This window comes from Osmerus mordax, chromosome 18 (genome assembly GCF_038355195.1).
Source record: "Osmerus mordax isolate fOsmMor3 chromosome 18, fOsmMor3.pri, whole genome shotgun sequence".
In the NCBI taxonomy this organism is placed as follows: Eukaryota; Metazoa; Chordata; class Actinopteri; order Osmeriformes; family Osmeridae; genus Osmerus; species Osmerus mordax.
In genome coordinates, this window is record NC_090067.1 from 13,215,866 (window position 1) to 13,232,637 (window position 16,772).

A 16,772-nucleotide genomic window follows, 5' to 3' on the forward strand; every position below is an offset into this window, starting at 1 on the left:
TTTAGTGATGGATCAGCCCTGTGAAGATTCTGCGATGTTTATAACATCTGGTGTCTGTGCCTGCTGGATTTGCCCATACAGATTTTTACAACAACTGTTGTTATGTGAGTGTTTGCAAATAGGTTATACTTCACTCAAAAAAAGATGCATTGAAATAGGAAAGGGTGGTAGAGGAGTTTTATAAAGATTAATATTTGAAAGTGTTGCTAGGTAATGTTAATATGATATTGTACATGTCCAAATGTAAATGGTGATTCTCTTTTGGTCAACGGACTTGTGTTATTTTGGGTCTTTCCACCAGGCCTTAACTGCTCACATAATGAAAACTCACATCTTTAGTTTTACCACATAGAATCATGACTTGTTGCCGTGGGGATAAGACCATAGGTTGTGGTCTGTGAATATTGTTTCAGTTATTTTCCTGAGAATGTTTTCCTTAGATATTTACAAATTTTGTTTCTGATTGTTTTCTAATGTGGTTGAAGAAGCTGGCTTCAAGAGAAATTTTAATAAATTATTCTAAAGTATTCATGTTTCATTGAAATTTCTGGGGAATTTGAACTGTTCTTCACCACTCCATAATCATCAACGGCACCTAATTTCCCAACCCTTCTTTCAACTCCTCTTCTTCCTCCTCCTCCGGTCAGTCCCATAATATTTAACAAAAATCAGACAACTTTTCATAACATTGCTTTAAGTGACCATCCTACAGAATCGTCCTGTTCTTGTGTGACATCTTGTGGCTCGTGTAAGAATTGCTGAGACTTGTGGGAGTGGCTATATTTAGGATTAGGCGGAAACATGTCAACACGTGTTGTTGTTTTTTAGCTGTCTACTTTAACTAGTAGTTAGTGAGTTTACCTTCATCATGTAGTAATAGGTAGTTAACGAAATCGTCGGGCCTTTGGAAAACTGACCTCATACTTTGGCGTGCTTTGTAACGTCAACGTGTGCACGCCCCAAGACGAACACTCATTTGAGTTGGTCAATGACAGTTTGAGATTTTCAAAAAGTGGTCTGGTATTTATCTAAGATTCGACGTCGCTAGTTAGCTAGGTGTCCAAGTGAGTTAACTAGCTAAAGAGTTTGCAGGCAAGCTTGGCTCTTCTTCTTAAGTGAGATGATTCTGAGAAAAATATCACCAAGAACATGCAGGGCTTGGCTTTCTCGGGTGAGTATAACTCTGGAGCTGTCGTGGGAAGAAATAAATCATTAGCTTTCGTCTATATATACAGATTTACAAAATTCGAGATGTGCAAGCAGGTAATGCATAATGTTCGATCATATTTACCACCGTCAAGTAGCCTATGTGGTGGCTCAACTTCGTCAAAAGTTGTTTTCGTGAAATCGTCTTATTCCAGGGGGGTGCGTTGCAGCAGGAAGCTTGGTGCTCTTCCGTGCCCGCCCAGCCAGTGCCCCCGCTTGCCCAGACCCTGCAGGGCTACCTGCGGGCCCTGGAGCCCCTTCTGCCGCCCGAGGAGATGGACCACACCAGGAAGATGGTAAAGAGGTTCTCCCAGGAAGGCGGGCTGGGTCCCAATTTGCAGGAAGGTCTGGAGAACCGAGCAAGAAGCAGTAATAACTGGGTGTGTAAGACGAACTAAACGCCCCGTAAAATGTTTGTAGTGTTTTCAACGAGGCAACACTGGCTGTGTTTATAGAGGCTTACAAATATGTGGCAAAAATAATGTAAAACAATATGTGTCTTGATGTGTGTGTGGGGGGGTGTGGGTGTATGTGTGTATGTGATGTGTGTGAATGTGCCGTGTGTGTGTGTGTGTGCTCCTGCAGATAGCAGACTGGTGGGTTCAGTGGGCGTACCTGAAGAGCAGGCAACCTCTGCCCGTGCACTCCAGCCCTGCCATCTCCCTCCCCAAGAGGGACTTCTCAGAGTGGAGGGGCCAGCTGGTGTGAGTTCCTGCACGCCTCTCCTGTTTCAGCTCAGGGCCGGTCGCTGGTGACACACTGTAGGATAAGAAGCCAGGCTTTTGCTGACTACACACACACACACACACACACACACACACACTCAGGAGTCAGTGTTTACATGGCCTGGTTTGTAGATTATTATTTTTTACACATGCACACACACACACGCTCACACTCTCACACACAGAGGTGTATTTATGAACGAGCTGCACCCATTTAGGTTTGCCTCGGGTGTTTTCAGAGAGGTGTGTTGTTCGGTGGGGTGTCAACAGTCTTCGGGACTGAGAGGATTTGAGCCTTGCATGGGCCGTGTCTCAGAAGTCTGTAGTTAATTTATTGTGTCCTCTCTCTTTGTCTGTCTACCTCTCCCCCTTGGTCTCCTCCCCCCTCTCTCTCTCTATCTCTCTCAACACCCCCTACTTTAACTGTCATGGACAAAACCTGGAGCTCTAAAAAAGTAAACATTTTCCTGCTTGCTTTGATCCAGGTTTGCGTCTAAGTTGATCGCAGCCGTGCTGGATTTCAAAGCCAAAGTGAACAAGTGAGTCTCACTCATAGAATTAATATTAATAATGTAAAAACAAAAAAAGGCGGATCAGTGTTTTGAGCCTATGACCTACAAGCCATGTCTCTCACTGCTATTTTGACTCGTTGACCTTTAGCCAAAAATAATTGACTGATGGTTGTTTGTTTTATAAAGGCGGTCTAAATTTAATATAGTGTACTGTACGGTAACCATATATCTGCTATGCCCTCCCCCTCTCTCCCCCTACCCCCCCCCCTCTCTCTCTCTCCTCCTCTCTCTCTCTCTCTCTCTCTCTCTCTCTCTCTCTCTCTCTCTCTCTCTCTCTCTCTCTCTCTCTCTCTCTCTCTCTCTCTCTCTCTCTCTCTCCCCATCTCTCTCTGCCTCCCTCCCTCCCCCCAGTGGTCTGCTGCCAGGGGAGTTCATGCGAGGCCAGCCTCTGTGTATGGAGCTGTTCCCCCTGCTGTTCTCGTCCTGCAGGATCCCAGGTCCTAAACACGACCAGGTGGTGCATCATGGCCACGCTCGCCGCTCCCCCACGCACATCACCGTGGTGCGCAACTACCAGGTGACCCGGCCGGCCTGCAAACAAACACCGAACAGAATCTCCAGGACTGAACAGAATGGAATCAATAGCACAGAACTGAATCAGTAGGATAGAACATAATCAGTCAAAACAGAGCAGAATCAATTGAACGAAACAGAAAACCATCAATAGAAAAGAATGGAATCAATCAACACAACAGAATCAATAGAACACAACCCATAGAACCAATAAAACTGAACAGAGATCTGTATAGTTGGCTGTTAGTTGCATTGCTTCCTCACAACCTCTGTGTGTGCGTGTGTTTGTCTGTGTGTGTGTGTGTGTGTGTGTGTGTGCGCGCGCGCGGGTGTGTGTGCGGGTGCGTGTGTGTGTGTTGTAATGGCATTTTTTGACAGTTACAATATCTATGTTTCTTTAAGTGGTAAAAAGTAAGTTCCTTTGTCATAGACAGTCGAATGTAAGAAATTGAGGCTCTATGGTGTGGTTTACTCTGTAGAAGGGACACTCAGATTGTCTTAAGGTATTTATGGTGTTGTTTTATGATACCTAACTAAGACCCTCTTAGTTAGGTCTGGGGGTTGGGGAGATGGTTATCAGTTGAGCGAGCTGACTTAACCTTTTGGCCAAGGAGATGGCCAAGTCAGACATCCTGTTTGTGTATCATTAACCATCTCCTCATTTAGAGAGGGAGCTGTGACATCAAAGAACTGTGGAACACTTGGTATGGAGTCAAACTGTCACTGAGCAGTGCTGACCAATCATAGAGACCGCTATATTGATGGACCATCGGAAGAACCATTTGTTCTAAGTTTATATAAGGCAGGGTTTTAGGGTTGTTCTTCACCACTCTCGAACGACCTGTAGGTTACATCTGCATGTCTTTCGCTATGACCGGTCCAGAGTACTCTGTTCATTCTTAAGTTGTACAAACTAAATAAATTGTATTGTAACCGCATCTTTTGACTATTCAGATCTACACAGTGCCACTTGAATTCTTCCATTACAGTGTCTGTGTGTGTGTGTGCACGTGTGTGTGTGTGTGCGGGTCCAGTTCTTCCAGCTGGAGGTGTACAACAGCGACGGCTCCAGGATGACGGAGAGCCAGATCCACGGGCAGCTGCTCAGGATCCGGGCCCAGTCCTGGAAGACCGACAAGGAGCCGCTGGGAATCCTGACCAGCGAGCACAGACACACCTGGGGCCAGGCATACACACGGCTTCTAAGAGGTGGGCTGGAGACACACACACACACTCACATCACTCACAGAAGAAGATCTTTAGGCATCAGATCCAGGCTGTGTAAGGATTCTTAGTTAAGGAATTGATCGTAACACATTTGTATCCTCTGTTTAAGTCTTAATCTTTGCATTCTGCCTTTCTCTCTCCCCCCTCTCTCCCTCCTTTCCCCCTCTCTCTCCCCTCTCTGTGACTCAGAAAAGCTGAATAAGGAGTCTGTGCGAGTGATTGAGAAGGGACTCTTCACCCTGTGTCTAGACTCTCCTGTCATGAGGATATCAGATGAGAAGTATGCCCTCGTCAGCACATTTCTCTCTCTCCTCCACCCTACTTAGGCCTCTATTTTTGTATAGCTGTTCCACTCAGGGCTTAACGTTGGGGGAATATGTGTGCCTTATAGACACACGGTAAAAAGGTAAAGGTGTTGTGTGAATGATGTGTCACGCAGGTTTGATCATCTCCATGCAGGTACTCCAGTCGCATGGCCGCCCAAATCCTGCATGGGGGCGGGACCTACTCCAACAGTGGAAACCGCTGGTTCGACAAAACGCTACAGGTGGGTGGAGCTGTGAGATGCTGCTTAGCGCTGAAACAACATGTCCACTGAATGGTTGAGAGTCTGTAGGCTGTTTGGTAACTCTCCATCCCTTTTCCTCCCCTCCAACCCTCGTCTCTGTCTTTCACTCTCTCCCCTCACCCTCTCCTCTCTCTCCCCTCACCCTCTCCTCTCTTTCCCCTCACCCTCTCCTCTCTCTCCCCTCACCCTCTCCTCTCTCTCCCCTCTCTCTCTCCTCTTTCTTCCCTCACCCTCTCCTCTCTCTCCCCTCACCCTCTCCTCTCTCCCCTCTCTCTCTTCTCTCTCCACTCCCCTCCCTCCCGCTCTCTCCCCTCACCCTCTCCTCTCTCTCCCCTCACCCTCTCCTCTCTCTCCACTCCCCTCCCTCCCGCTCTCTCCCCTCACCCTCTCCTCTCACTCTCACTCTCCTTCTGTTTCCTCTCTCCCTCCCCCCTCCCCCTCAGTTCGTGGTGGGTGAGGATGGTTCCTGGGGGCTTCTGTATGAGCAGGCCACAGCTGAAGGTCCACCAATATCCACCCTCTTGGACCACATCCTGCAGTACTGGTAGGACAACAGGGTGGTGCTCAGCAAGGGAGAGGGTGGTATTCAGCAGGGAGAGGGTCGTGTTCAGCAGGGAGAGGGTGATGTTCAGCAGGGAGAGGGTGGTGTTCAGCAGGGAGAGGGTGGTGTTCAGCAGGGAGAGGGTGGTGTTCAGCAGCTAGAGGGTGGTGTTCAGCAGGGAGAGGGTGGTGTTCAGCAGGGAGAGGGTGGTGTTCAGCAGGGAGAGGGTGGTGTTCAGCAGCTAGAGGGTGGTGTTCAGCAGGGAGAGGGTGGTGTTCAGAAGGGAGAGGGTGGTGTTCAGCAGCTAGAGGGTGGTGTTCAGCAGGGAGAGGGTGGTGTTCAGCAGGGAGAGGGTGGTGTTCAGCAGGGAGGGTGGTGTTCAGCAGGGAGAGGGTGGTGTTGAGTCTCTCCTCTGTCAGTCAGAAGCCCGACCCGAAGAGAGCTCCGCTGGTACCGCTGCCCATGCCCAGGAAACTCTACTTCTCCATCGACCGCGACATCAAGAGAGACATAGAGCACGCCAAGCAGAACCTGGATATGTGAGCGTTTCTACACACACACACACATACGCACACACATATATACACACACATACTCACACACACATACTCACACACACATTCTCACACACACACTTACTTAGCCTGCTAATATAAAGTCTTTAACCGAAGGGATTAGTTAAGTGCATAGTGCACACATACTTTGACACCCTAAGTTCTAAGTTTGACACCCTAAGTTCTAAGTTTGACACCCTAAGTTCTAAGGAGAAGGTATTATCCGTTATCCAGGCAGACTGTGTGTTTACTTATGATGAAGTCCTACATACCATCCTGCCAAAGGGAAAGGGAAGTGTAAACATGATTATCTGGCCCGTGTGGCTGTAACCTTGACAAAACACACTCAGCATAATGCTCTCGTTGGCTTTGCTGTCCCCTTGACCTCCTCTGGCTATTTTAAGAGGGTGCTGTAATGCTAACGTACCGTGTAGCTCTGTGGCGTGAGGGCCGCCCCCCAGTGGCCAAAAGATGCAATAACACAAATCTGAAATTCTTTGTTGTTGATCGCTTGGATCATTCTATACAGAGACTGTTGAGCTCTTTGGTTTATTAGATTGTGGGAAATCTTCTTAATATCAGTCAAATGTAACTTTTATTTTTTTTATTTTTTTGGTGGGGGCATTTTTCATGCTTAATTGGACAGATTGTACATGAATTGAGACAGGAAAAAAGAGAGAGAGAGACAGGGAGACAAGGGCGAAGGATGGGTTCAAACCCGATGCAGTGAGGCCTCAGCCTTCATGGTACGCCCACTTATCCTGCAAGCTACCGAAGAGCCCGTAACTTTCTAACCCTCTGTTACATTTACATTTAGTCATTTAGCAGACGCTCTTATGCAGAGCGACTTACAGTAAGTACAGGGACATTCCCCCGAGGCAAGTAAGGTGAAGTGCCTTGCCCAAGGACACAACGTCAGTTGGCATGACCGGGAATCGAACTGGCAACCTTCGGATTACTAGCCCGATTCCCTCACCGCTCAGCCACCTGACTCCCTCTCTGTTCTACCTGTGTGTCCCTACAGCCTGATCAACGACCTGGATATAAACTGCTTCAACTTCCAGCGGTTTGGGAAGGAGCTGCCTAAACGACACAATCTCAGTCCCAACTCCTTCATCCAGGCTGCGGTTCAGTTGGCCTACTACAGGTCAGCTCCTCACACCAGACCCCCTCTCCATAGAGACACAACACACAATAAGAATTTGTTCTGTGTGCCGAATATTCCTTATAAACACTTTGATTTAGATTTTACGTGTAAGAAACATCTGGACGACTTCAATAAGTAAAAAAATTAATGCAAATGTTTTGCTAACGCTTTTGCCGATGACGTGTTTGTAATTCCTCATGTTCCTTTTCATCCTTTTTCGCGTGTGTACTTCCTGGGTCAGAGTTCACCGTGAGGTGTGCCCCTCCTGTGACATGGCCTCCCAGCGCATGTTCAGGGGCGGACGCACCGACTACATCCGCTCCCCGACCAATCAGACGCTCCGCTTTGTGATGGCCTTCGACGACCCAGTCGTGTCGGTGAGAGAACCTTCTAGATGGTTTCTAAAGAGAGAGAGAGAGAGAGGAAAGTTAAGTGTTAAACTTCTGTATCCGGGGCCAGTTGGTGTTGTGACGTGTGTTGTCCGTGTTTCAGATGGAAGCCAAGCGGGAACTCTTAAGAGAAGCTGTCGAGGCCTACAGTGCTCTCACTGACCAGGTAACCGTCAGTTAAGTTAAAAAATAACAGAAACTTGTTTCCTGTCACTCCAATTTGTATATTTTTCATTTGATCCACACCCTCTTTGTTTCACTTTTATCAATACACCTTAATTTATTTTAATTTATTTTTTTTATTTTTTTCAGGCACTCAGAGGGCAGGCCATCGACCGCCACCTGCTGGGCCTGAAGCTGCAGGCCATAGAGGAGGGACTGAGCGTGCCCAGACTGTTCATGGACACGGCCTACGGCCTGGCCACACACTGGAAACTCAGGACAGGACAGGTACGACTCTACACACCTGGCACAGGTACCTGTACACTACACACCTGGCACAGGTACCTGTACACTACACACCTGGCACAGGTTCCTGTACACTACACACCTGGCACAGGTACCTGTACACTACACACCTGGCACAGGTACCTGTACACTACACACCTGGCACAGGTTCCTGTACACTACACACCTGGCACAGGTACCTGTACACTACACACCTGGCACAGGTACCTGTACACTACACACCTGGCACAGGTACCTGTACACTACACACAACACACCCTGGGACAGATACGGCACCACACACCCTCTTTGTTTGGGTGTAGACCATCCAACTGATGAATAAACCAGACTTTGATCAGACGTAACCTCCCGTGTAGGTGCCGTCCAACACAGACAGCGTGATGTGTTTCGGCCCCCTGGTCCCCGACGGATACGCTGTGTGCTACAACCCCCAGCAGGACCACGTGCACTTCTCCATAACGGCCTTCAACTGCTGTGAGGAGACTCATGCTGAAACGCTGGCCCTCACCCTGAAGAGCGCCCTCTGTGACCTCCAGGAGTTACTGCAGCCCGGCGTGTAGCGTGGGACCTCGGCCCTACTGCTGGAGGCATGCTCTCTTGCGGGGCTTCACTCTGGAAAAAAAATAATAAAAAATGATTCAGCTTGTCAACGAGCTGATTTAGAGCATTGTGTGTGCTGGATAAGGGTTGGAGCGTGGACCTACAGGAAGGTCAGCCAGCCCTGTTGTAGAGGTTACAAGGGAAATGCCTGTTATCGCCTTGTATTTGCGGTGCTAATGTTTGGATAACTGATTGATCTGAACTGTTTGCTGCGCTCTGTTGGCTAACCTGCTGCTATGACAAGCTGCTGTTTGCCATAGATAACTGTTTTGAGAGGAAATAAAAGAGACACAACACTTAGCTGTGCAATTGTTACAAGCACACTGCTAATATCTAACAAACTCCTTCAGCCCATGTCGGACAGTATCTGTGAATGTACTCCTAAAAGAGTCTGTTCAGTACCAGCCACGGTGGTGTTTTAGAGAGGGGGGGGTGAGGTGGCCAGGTGTGTTAAGTGTGTTTGTATTCCTGGTACCTTTGAACCACAAAGCCACCTCAGCACCACAATTCAGCCTCTGGGTTGTTAAGTAAAAGATTTGCTGAGAGGTTTTCGGGTTGTGGATAATAATCACTTGCTTGTGTCGTGTCATGGGCCTCTTGTGTTAAGCGTTTCAGTGTGTCCTAATTTTGCGTTGTGTTGGATGAGTTTCTTGAAACCTTTAGTTACCCTGTAAAGGACCAAATCTCTTTATTGGCAAAAAAAAAAGCACAAGCTTGCCTCAGCTCTGCATATGAATCTATTCTTGTTATTACCTCTGTATCATAATTGCCAATAAATATATTGCGATATTCTTAAAGAAATATTGGGCTGAAATGTTTTTTGATGAGAGGTTTATGGATTATATACATTTTCTGCAACATCCTCGCATCTTTAGTTCCTCAAAATTAAATGTAGTTCAGTACGTTCCGAATCTTCGACGAACCGTCTTCGAAACAGGAAATGACTTCACGCGTCCTGCACCAGAACCGGAACAAACACACCAAAGACATCTTTAGAAAACGAAATGCGCCAGCTGTTAGTATATAGGTAGTCTGTCCAGGAACTGAAAACTGGCAGTGCGTCCTGAATCAACAGGATTTAAAAAGGGATTTTATTTACTTTTAAGGAATTGACTATATGTTTTTAAAATTGCATGCGATATAACACGTGTAGCATTTCAAGCTGCTATATTTTAATTTGAGAATTTTCGCATATTTAATTTTTATATTCTCTATTATTATATTTTGTAATTTGTCTAAAATGAAGTCGACCTCCGTTGTCTCAACCCGGAGGTGCGGGGCCGCCAGGTTGTTGTGGCCGGTCTTTGGTGCGTGTCTTGTGGCTGCAGTCATCGGATACAAGCCGGTGGTGATAGTCCATGGGTTGTTCGATAGCCCCGGCGCATTCGTCAATTTAATGCGTTTTATAAACCAGGTGAGTGTAGGCTATATTGAGACGGCGCACTTTCTGTGTCAGATCTAGGTTTGTATGTTGAGATATATATTGCATTTCTCTTAGCAACAATGATCTGTACACAATGTCCTTTTACGGGACATATGAGCGTTCACTTGATACACGCCGAGATTTACAAAAGAGGAAGAGGCTATTGCATTGCAATAAATACTGAGAATTGTCTTGTATAACATGATGGAAATGGATATAACTGGTAGTGGTGATACAGCGTTTTAATGTTGCTGTGAAACGAAAGAAACTGAATACGGCAGCGAGACGTTCTCATCGTGATGGTCGTTAGATCTTCAAGCTGTTTCCCACGATTGGTTATCTGTCTTCTGTTACCGGGCTAGGCAGACTCTGCTTTGCAAGGCACACATACATTTTATGAGACTTTTATAACGAATAACTTGGTTTATCAGTACACATAACTTTTTACACTGGTATTTAACTCACTTTTGGTTATGTAATTCCAACTATTTCACAAACGGTTGTTGTATCACTATACTTTCCCCTGAGTGTTTTATTAAAAAGGACCACCTCTCCCCCTCTCCCTCAGTCTCACCCAGGAACCAATGTATCGGTCATTGACTTGTACGACCACAGTGCCAGCCTCCAGCCATTGTGGACCCAGGTAGAAGGGTTCAAAGCTGCCATCTATCCCATCTTAAAGAATGCAGAAGAGGGTGTCCATTTCATATGCTACTCTCAAGGTAGGCTATAAGAGTGTGTGTGTGTGTGTGTGAATATGCGTGTGCATATGAGTGTCACAGACGGAAAAGGACATTTCCCAATTTACCTTTGTAGAACAGTTCTCAAAGTAAAGATACCAAAGATTTTCTTCTCAGAAAAACCCCTGTGGTTTCCTACTCGTAGCTGTGCTGCAGCTGCACATAGTTTCATTTCTGTGGAGAGGATTGTTACAGTTGGACTGAACCTTCGTGTGTGTGTGACTCATTCTGTCCCTGTTGCAGGTGGGCTGATATGCAGAGGGATTCTATCCACTCTTCCCAACCATAACGTCCACTCCTTCATCTCTTTGTCCTCTCCGCAGGCAGGCCAGTATGGAGGTCAGTTTTAGTGGAGTACATTTGAGCGTTTATGTTCCCCAATAATGAACTGAATGTGGTTTATACCATTTTATAGACAGCTATACCGCTCTGGCCGCCATTTACGTTTTCCATTTTAAACAATTAGCAGACGCTTTCATCCTAAGCGACATTCAAACAGGAAGTTTCACCTGAAAGTTACATATTTCAAGTTCTCTGTGTATGTGTGTGTTTTTTTAGACACAGACTACCTGAAGTACATCTTCCCTCAGTTTGTCAAGTCCAACTTGTTCCACCTCTGCTACACGTCGGTGGGGCAGCGAATATCCATCTGCAACTATTGGAAAGGTCAGTCATTCAGTTCTGTCTTACAGTGTATTTATTCAGCCAGGGACGTAGATCTCATTATACATAGGGCATGTCCCACTCACTTTATGAAAACGGCAAATCTGTCCCCCCCACTTTCGATAAAGAAGATCATATATAACCACTCAGCAAACTCTTTTATCCAAAGCGTAACAAAAATATGTACAAATAGTGGATGTAGAAAGTGCAGCAGAAAAGGAGGCACCGAACGAGGCTCTTCTGATCCCTGATTTTCTAGGACCTAGACCACATGTAACAGGAGAGATAAACTTCCTGAATGTTCACAGTTCTTGTTGTCTCCCCCAGATCCTCACCACAGTGATTTATATGTGAACACCAGCGACTATCTGGCCCTGTTGAACGGAGAGAGAGCACATTCCAATTCAACAGGTTAGCAGTACATCTCACGCCAAACATATCTATATAACACTGTGGTATGTGTGTACCATCCAAAGGGGGATTTGAATCTGCAATCTCTTGATCTGCTGTCAAATGCTCTAACCACTAAGCTACACCCTTCCCCATTCTTCTCGTCCACAGCGTGGAAGAAGAACTTCCTGCAGATCAAGAAGCTGGTCCTGATTGGTGGGCCAGACGATGGTGTCATCACACCGTGGCAGTCGAGGTGAGCTGTACTTCCTGTTCTAAACAGGAAGACGTGTGTTTTTTGACTCATTCCAACCTTGCCCTTGAGTCGCTGTTCTGGGCTGGCATGTGCGAATGATAATCTATTCTACACAAAAGGATTAAGACAAGATTTTTCAAATTTTATAATAATCTTCTGTTATTGCCTTCTGCAGTCAGTTTGGTTTCTATGACGACAATGAGACGGTTGTGGAAATGAAGAATCAAGATGTGAGTATGAGTTATGGCCTTTGACCCAGCTGTGTCATGTGACCCTACACAGCAGGAAGGTCACATATTCCAGTTAGCTTTATTGAGAATATGTATGATATTAAAGTGATTAAAGTGTTTGCTAAATGAATAAAAATGTAAATGTTTTCTTGAACTGTCAGTTTGACTCTGCTGTGTTTGCAGGTGTATCTGAGTGACATGTTTGGACTGAAGACCCTGAACGCTCGTGGAGATCTGTACCTGTGCTCCATGGCAGATGTGGAACACGTCATGTGGCATTCTAACCAGACCGTTTACGACTACTGCATCGACAAGTGGCTCATCTAGAGCAGAGATCTTTGCACAAACACACACACACACATGTTAAACCTCAGTGTGATGCATGCTCGCGTTACCACTGTGTGTGAAACTCTCGTCTGCACTAAATTGTGAAATTGCTCATCACATTTTTCAAATGTTTCCATGTTCAGTTTACCATGCCATTCTGGAACCGCATAGTCGTACACTTTTACATGTGTATCCATGTGTGTGTTTGTTACCTCAGAAAACAGGACAACACAACAGTGCCTGAGATACATCCTGTACGTTTTCTGTTGTTGGTGTTTTTAACCGGAGCAAATTTTTCCCTCTGGTTTTTTTAAAAACGTTTATTTTATGTCTTGTCAGGATGTGATCACGTTTGTTTTAACGTTTTTCCTAGAACTTCAGAACCCGAGAACCGCTTCAGTGGAATCATGCCTTTTATGTTTAGAAGGTTTCCTACATGTCTCAGTGTTTCATTGTATTTTCCAAACCAAAGTGCTATGGAACAGTGACAGAGCTAAAAACAGGATGTGAATAAGTGAGGAAGAAAACTAATTTAAAAAGGGAATGTTTAAAAGAGGGATGTATGGAGATGGGTAAAGATTAGCAGTGCTATATTAGCATGTATGTGTCCACAGAGTATGTTGTGTGCAATGTACCTCTCCTTGCATTTTAGATATCTCAGGCATTGGTTCAAACCTATTGTCTATGTATCATATTACAGATTTGCATGTTTATTTTTTACATTTTGGATGGAAAACGGGATTGTGTAAACTCAGTACAAAGACCTGGTTACATTGCACAATACAGTTAGGTTAGAACCAGCAGATAAGCATCAGGATTTGAGAGATGTAAGGGAAATGTTATACCTTGTATATCTGCTTTGTATCTATGGTGAACTTTGCAGTATTATGTGTGTGCGTTTTAATATGGTTTAATCTTCTTCTTGGATTCTGTGAGCATTTATGTAATATTGTTATATATTTAGGGAATTGCTAAAGGGATTTCCTCGTTTGATGTGTACATTTCTTATAGAAAACGTTTAACATACCTATTCATTATTTAACGGATATGTGCTCCTATCATATTGACTCAGTCAATTTACCAATGTGCTTTACAGTTTCTACAGTTTCAATAGCGTTTTAAGTAAGAACAAAGTTGCAATTGGGAAGTTAGCAACAATAAAACAAAAATACAATTTGACATTTGTTTGGCATTTTTGTGATAAAAATGAGCATACATCGCATACAAATGTATACATTTCTAAATTTCTCGTTTATATTACCGTAATACTTTGGTGGAACTACAATTCCCAAAAAGCTCTTTCAATCGGATGTAACTGTCACACTTCCGGCTCACTGCATATCGGCATGAGGCGCCCTGAAAAGGCCCTTTTCCGTCTCTGAGAAGTGTGGTGCAGAACGGCAGACACAAGTGAGTGAAAAAATTATCGTATTGTTGATTTAATGTTCGTGAAAATGCTCGTTGTTGGCCATAATGTTGTGTTTGGTTGTGTAGATGGTTACGAATCGACAAAAGATATTGTTTATGCAGCCAAAGTCTGTTAAAAAAAGCAACTAAACGTCAACGAGAACGTATTTGGGAGTCTGTGCCTGGCTAGCACATGTCATGTTAAGCTAAAGATGTTAACGTTTGCGTATGCTTCGGATTTTAAATCTCCCTTTCCACCAAACCATTAATGTGATATATTACATGCATAGTGATTGATTTTGCCGTAAATCGGGTTATTGCCAATTGTAATTGTAATAGCCGTTGATTAGTGGAAGCTAATGTTAGCTAGCCTACACGCGTACCCGGTTGAACAGATTCAGGCTTTTATTTGGGCCTAACGGTAAGTGCCTGCTAACGGCATTCATACGTTAAAGTTTGCATTTGTACAGCCCTAGATAACGCGTTATGTTCTGATTATTAACCCTTTCTGTGGTATGTTTAACCTTAGTAGGTAGGTAGTTAATTGGACTTGTCAACTATCCATCTAGCTAAATGAAATGGCGAGCTAACTACCCCATACTAAACACGTCCACAGACATGCTACTTGTCAAACAATTGCTATGCTTGGCTACCCGTCAGGAAGAAGAGACTTCAGAAAGTGAATGAAAACATTTCAAACGTTAACGGTGTTTGCTTTAGCATTTCTTACATTTCTGTTCCCTCCCAGAATGACTGAGTCCTGGGAGACTGCCCCGGCAGTTGCCGAGAGCCCTGAAATTAAGCTCTTCGGGAAATGGAGCACCGATGATGTCCAGATCAACGACATCTCCCTGCAGGTACGGGAATACTTTCTGTACGCGCACCTTATTCACAACATAATAAAATATAAATATATTTCCGCTACTAACAGATATGATTTGTGTGTGTGTAAGCGAGGCTAGAGTCACGGCTGGACAGATCCTCGTTGTCCTGGTGTGCTAGAGTGCTCGCAGATAAAACGTCTTTGCTTATTCATTGGCTGTAGTCTCTTGTGGCCCAGCCAATCACCAGCTCAGAGACAGTTCAATATTTGTATAAAAAATAATCTGCAGAACTAATTGAAATTGCATCTAAATATATTCCCTTGTTGATGAAACCGTTTCCATATCCTCCAGGATTACATTGCAGTGAAGGAGAAGTATGCCAAGTACCTCCCTCACTCAGGGGGGCGCTACGCCGCCAAGCGCTTCCGCAAGGCCCAGTGCCCCATCGTGGAGCGTCTCACCAACTCCATGATGATGCACGGACGCAACAACGGCAAGAAGCTGATGACAGTGCGCATCGTCAAGCACGCCTTCGAGATCATCCACCTGCTGACTGGAGAGGTGAGGAAGCTGACGCTTTCTCTTGTTTTGCTTTCTGTCCCTCCAGGCCAGAGGGGGGAACATAATTCCTAAGGAGAGGATCAAAGGGCTCTCACCCACGATAGTGTTTTTAAAGAAGGAACATTGGTGCTTATCTAAAATAATTGTACATTTTTCCTTGGATTAGGGGATCGTCAAAGCCCCACACAAAGCTGTATTCATTGACCACATGCTTTTATCCAAAGCGATGAACAAATACCACACGCCTTCCCAGTTGACCTCCTCTCCCTCCCCTTTCCCAGAATCCCCTGCAGGTGCTGGTCAACGCCATCATCAACAGCGGCCCCCGTGAGGACTCCACCCGTATCGGCCGCGCCGGTACCGTCAGGAGGCAGGCCGTGGACGTGTCCCCGCTGCGTAGAGTCAACCAGGTAACGCCTGCCCCCCCACCTGCCCCCCACCTGCCCTCCCTAGGGGGCAGGACAATCCGTCACAGCAAGCTGTAGTGGGGTTAAATGAGACCTGTTTAGTGACCTTCAGTCTTGGGACTTGGTGCTGTATTGTACTGTGTTTCACCGGTCATGATGGGGTTAAGTCTGACCATGACTAATCGGTGCCTTTGGTCAAATTGAGAAATGCATGTTCATGTCGATACATATTGTGTGTGAGTATGCAGTGGTATCGTACATTCCTGTGTGCGCGAGGCTAGAGTCACGGCTGGACAGATCCTCGTTGTCCTGCTGTGCTAGAGTGCTCGCAGAGAAAACGTCTTTGCTTATTCATTGGCTGTAGTCTCTCCCGTGGCCCAGCCAATCACCAACTCAGACACATTCAACATGTTCTGTGAATGATTTTCATTCTGATTCTAGATCTCTTATGTTCCATTTAGAATTCTACAGTCAACCTTCTGTGATCATTGTAGTTGTGATTCTAGAGCTCTAGTTGTGTTCTGTTAGAACCCCAGAGAGTCTGAAGGTTCCTGCCTCACCTCTGTTCCCTTCCTGCCTCAGGCCATCTGGCTGCTGTGTACGGGAGCGAGAGAGGCGGCTTTCAGGAACATCAAGACCATCGCTGAGTGCCTGGCTGATGAGCTGATCAACGCCGCTAAGGTGAGAGCTGGGGGGAGCTCGGTGGTTAGAGCGTTGAGCTGCCCATCAAGAGGTCACAGGTTCAGAGTACCCGTGTACTGCATGTGGCTTTGGATAAAAACACATTCGATTTGCTTTGGATACAATTTATAAATGTAGTAACTTGGGAGAAATGTGATTAGTCTTTTAAAATCTGTGCCTGTGAAGTCTTTGTGTAAAATGTTAAAATTCGAATGTTTGTTTTCATCTACAGGGTTCATCCAACTCTTACGCCATCAAGAAGAAGGATGAGCTGGAGAGAGTGGCCAAGTCCAACCGTTAAAAATGTTTGTTGCTTTCTAAAAAAAAAACGAAATAAATTTGAAGAAACCTCA

General features: G+C 45.4%; 3 protein-coding genes and 2 non-coding genes across 5 annotated transcripts; all 5 read left to right on the top strand.

Moving 5' to 3' along the window:
• The first annotated feature begins 814 nt into the window (after positions 1–814).
• On the top strand, positions 815–9,311 carry cratb (carnitine O-acetyltransferase b). Its single transcript, XM_067255415.1, has 15 exons — positions 815–1,171; positions 1,362–1,586; positions 1,792–1,910; positions 2,417–2,470; positions 2,855–3,020; positions 4,051–4,225; positions 4,433–4,523; positions 4,703–4,790; positions 5,255–5,355; positions 5,772–5,891; positions 6,931–7,053; positions 7,295–7,430; positions 7,546–7,608; positions 7,755–7,892; positions 8,267–9,311. The coding sequence occupies exons 1-15, from the start codon at positions 1,121–1,123 to the stop codon at positions 8,468–8,470; spliced, it is 1,854 nt and encodes a 617-aa protein (XP_067111516.1). The 5' UTR covers positions 815–1,120; the 3' UTR covers positions 8,471–9,311.
• Positions 9,312–9,546: 235 nt separating this feature from the next.
• ppt2b (palmitoyl-protein thioesterase 2b) lies at positions 9,547–13,705 on the top strand. The gene is made up of 8 exons (XM_067255660.1): positions 9,547–9,924; positions 10,502–10,655; positions 10,917–11,012; positions 11,232–11,339; positions 11,664–11,747; positions 11,898–11,982; positions 12,158–12,212; positions 12,396–13,705. Exons 1-8 carry the CDS (start codon positions 9,751–9,753, stop codon positions 12,537–12,539), a joined length of 900 nt encoding a protein of 299 aa, XP_067111761.1. The 5' UTR covers positions 9,547–9,750; the 3' UTR covers positions 12,540–13,705.
• Positions 13,706–13,883: 178 nt separating this feature from the next.
• On the top strand, positions 13,884–16,772 carry rps5 (ribosomal protein S5). The gene is made up of 6 exons (XM_067255595.1): positions 13,884–13,949; positions 14,695–14,803; positions 15,122–15,331; positions 15,613–15,741; positions 16,321–16,419; positions 16,652–16,772. The coding sequence occupies exons 2-6, from the start codon at positions 14,696–14,698 to the stop codon at positions 16,718–16,720; spliced, it is 615 nt and encodes a 204-aa protein (XP_067111696.1). The 5' UTR covers positions 13,884–13,949; position 14,695; the 3' UTR covers positions 16,721–16,772.
• LOC136962714 (small nucleolar RNA SNORA3/SNORA45 family) lies at positions 14,898–15,030 on the top strand. Its single transcript, XR_010878930.1, has one exon. It is a non-coding gene; the product is annotated as a small nucleolar RNA SNORA3/SNORA45 family (small nucleolar RNA).
• Positions 16,009–16,143, top strand: LOC136962715 (small nucleolar RNA SNORA3/SNORA45 family). The gene has a single exon (XR_010878931.1). It is a non-coding gene; the product is annotated as a small nucleolar RNA SNORA3/SNORA45 family (small nucleolar RNA).

Bases quoted from the DNA above. Each gene is read 5' to 3' on its own strand.
- rps5 (XM_067255595.1), top strand. From the start codon at position 14,696: ATGACTGAGTCCTGGGAGACTGCCCCGGCAGTTGCCGAGAGCCCTGAA. The intron at 15,332-15,612 runs GTGAGGAAGCTG...CCCCTTTCCCAG, and splicing joins TCCACCTGCTGACTGGAGAG to AATCCCCTGCAGGTGCTGGT. The intron at 15,742-16,320 runs GTAACGCCTGCC...TTCCTGCCTCAG, and splicing joins CGCTGCGTAGAGTCAACCAG to GCCATCTGGCTGCTGTGTAC.
- ppt2b (XM_067255660.1), top strand. From the start codon at position 9,751: ATGAAGTCGACCTCCGTTGTCTCAACCCGGAGGTGCGGGGCCGCCAGG. The intron at 10,656-10,916 runs GTAGGCTATAAG...TCCCTGTTGCAG, and splicing joins TTTCATATGCTACTCTCAAG to GTGGGCTGATATGCAGAGGG. The intron at 11,983-12,157 runs GTGAGCTGTACT...TGCCTTCTGCAG, and splicing joins ATCACACCGTGGCAGTCGAG to TCAGTTTGGTTTCTATGACG.
- cratb (XM_067255415.1), top strand. From the start codon at position 1,121: ATGATTCTGAGAAAAATATCACCAAGAACATGCAGGGCTTGGCTTTCT. The intron at 4,791-5,254 runs GTGGGTGGAGCT...CCTCCCCCTCAG, and splicing joins GGTTCGACAAAACGCTACAG to TTCGTGGTGGGTGAGGATGG. The intron at 5,892-6,930 runs GTGAGCGTTTCT...GTGTCCCTACAG, and splicing joins GCCAAGCAGAACCTGGATAT to CCTGATCAACGACCTGGATA.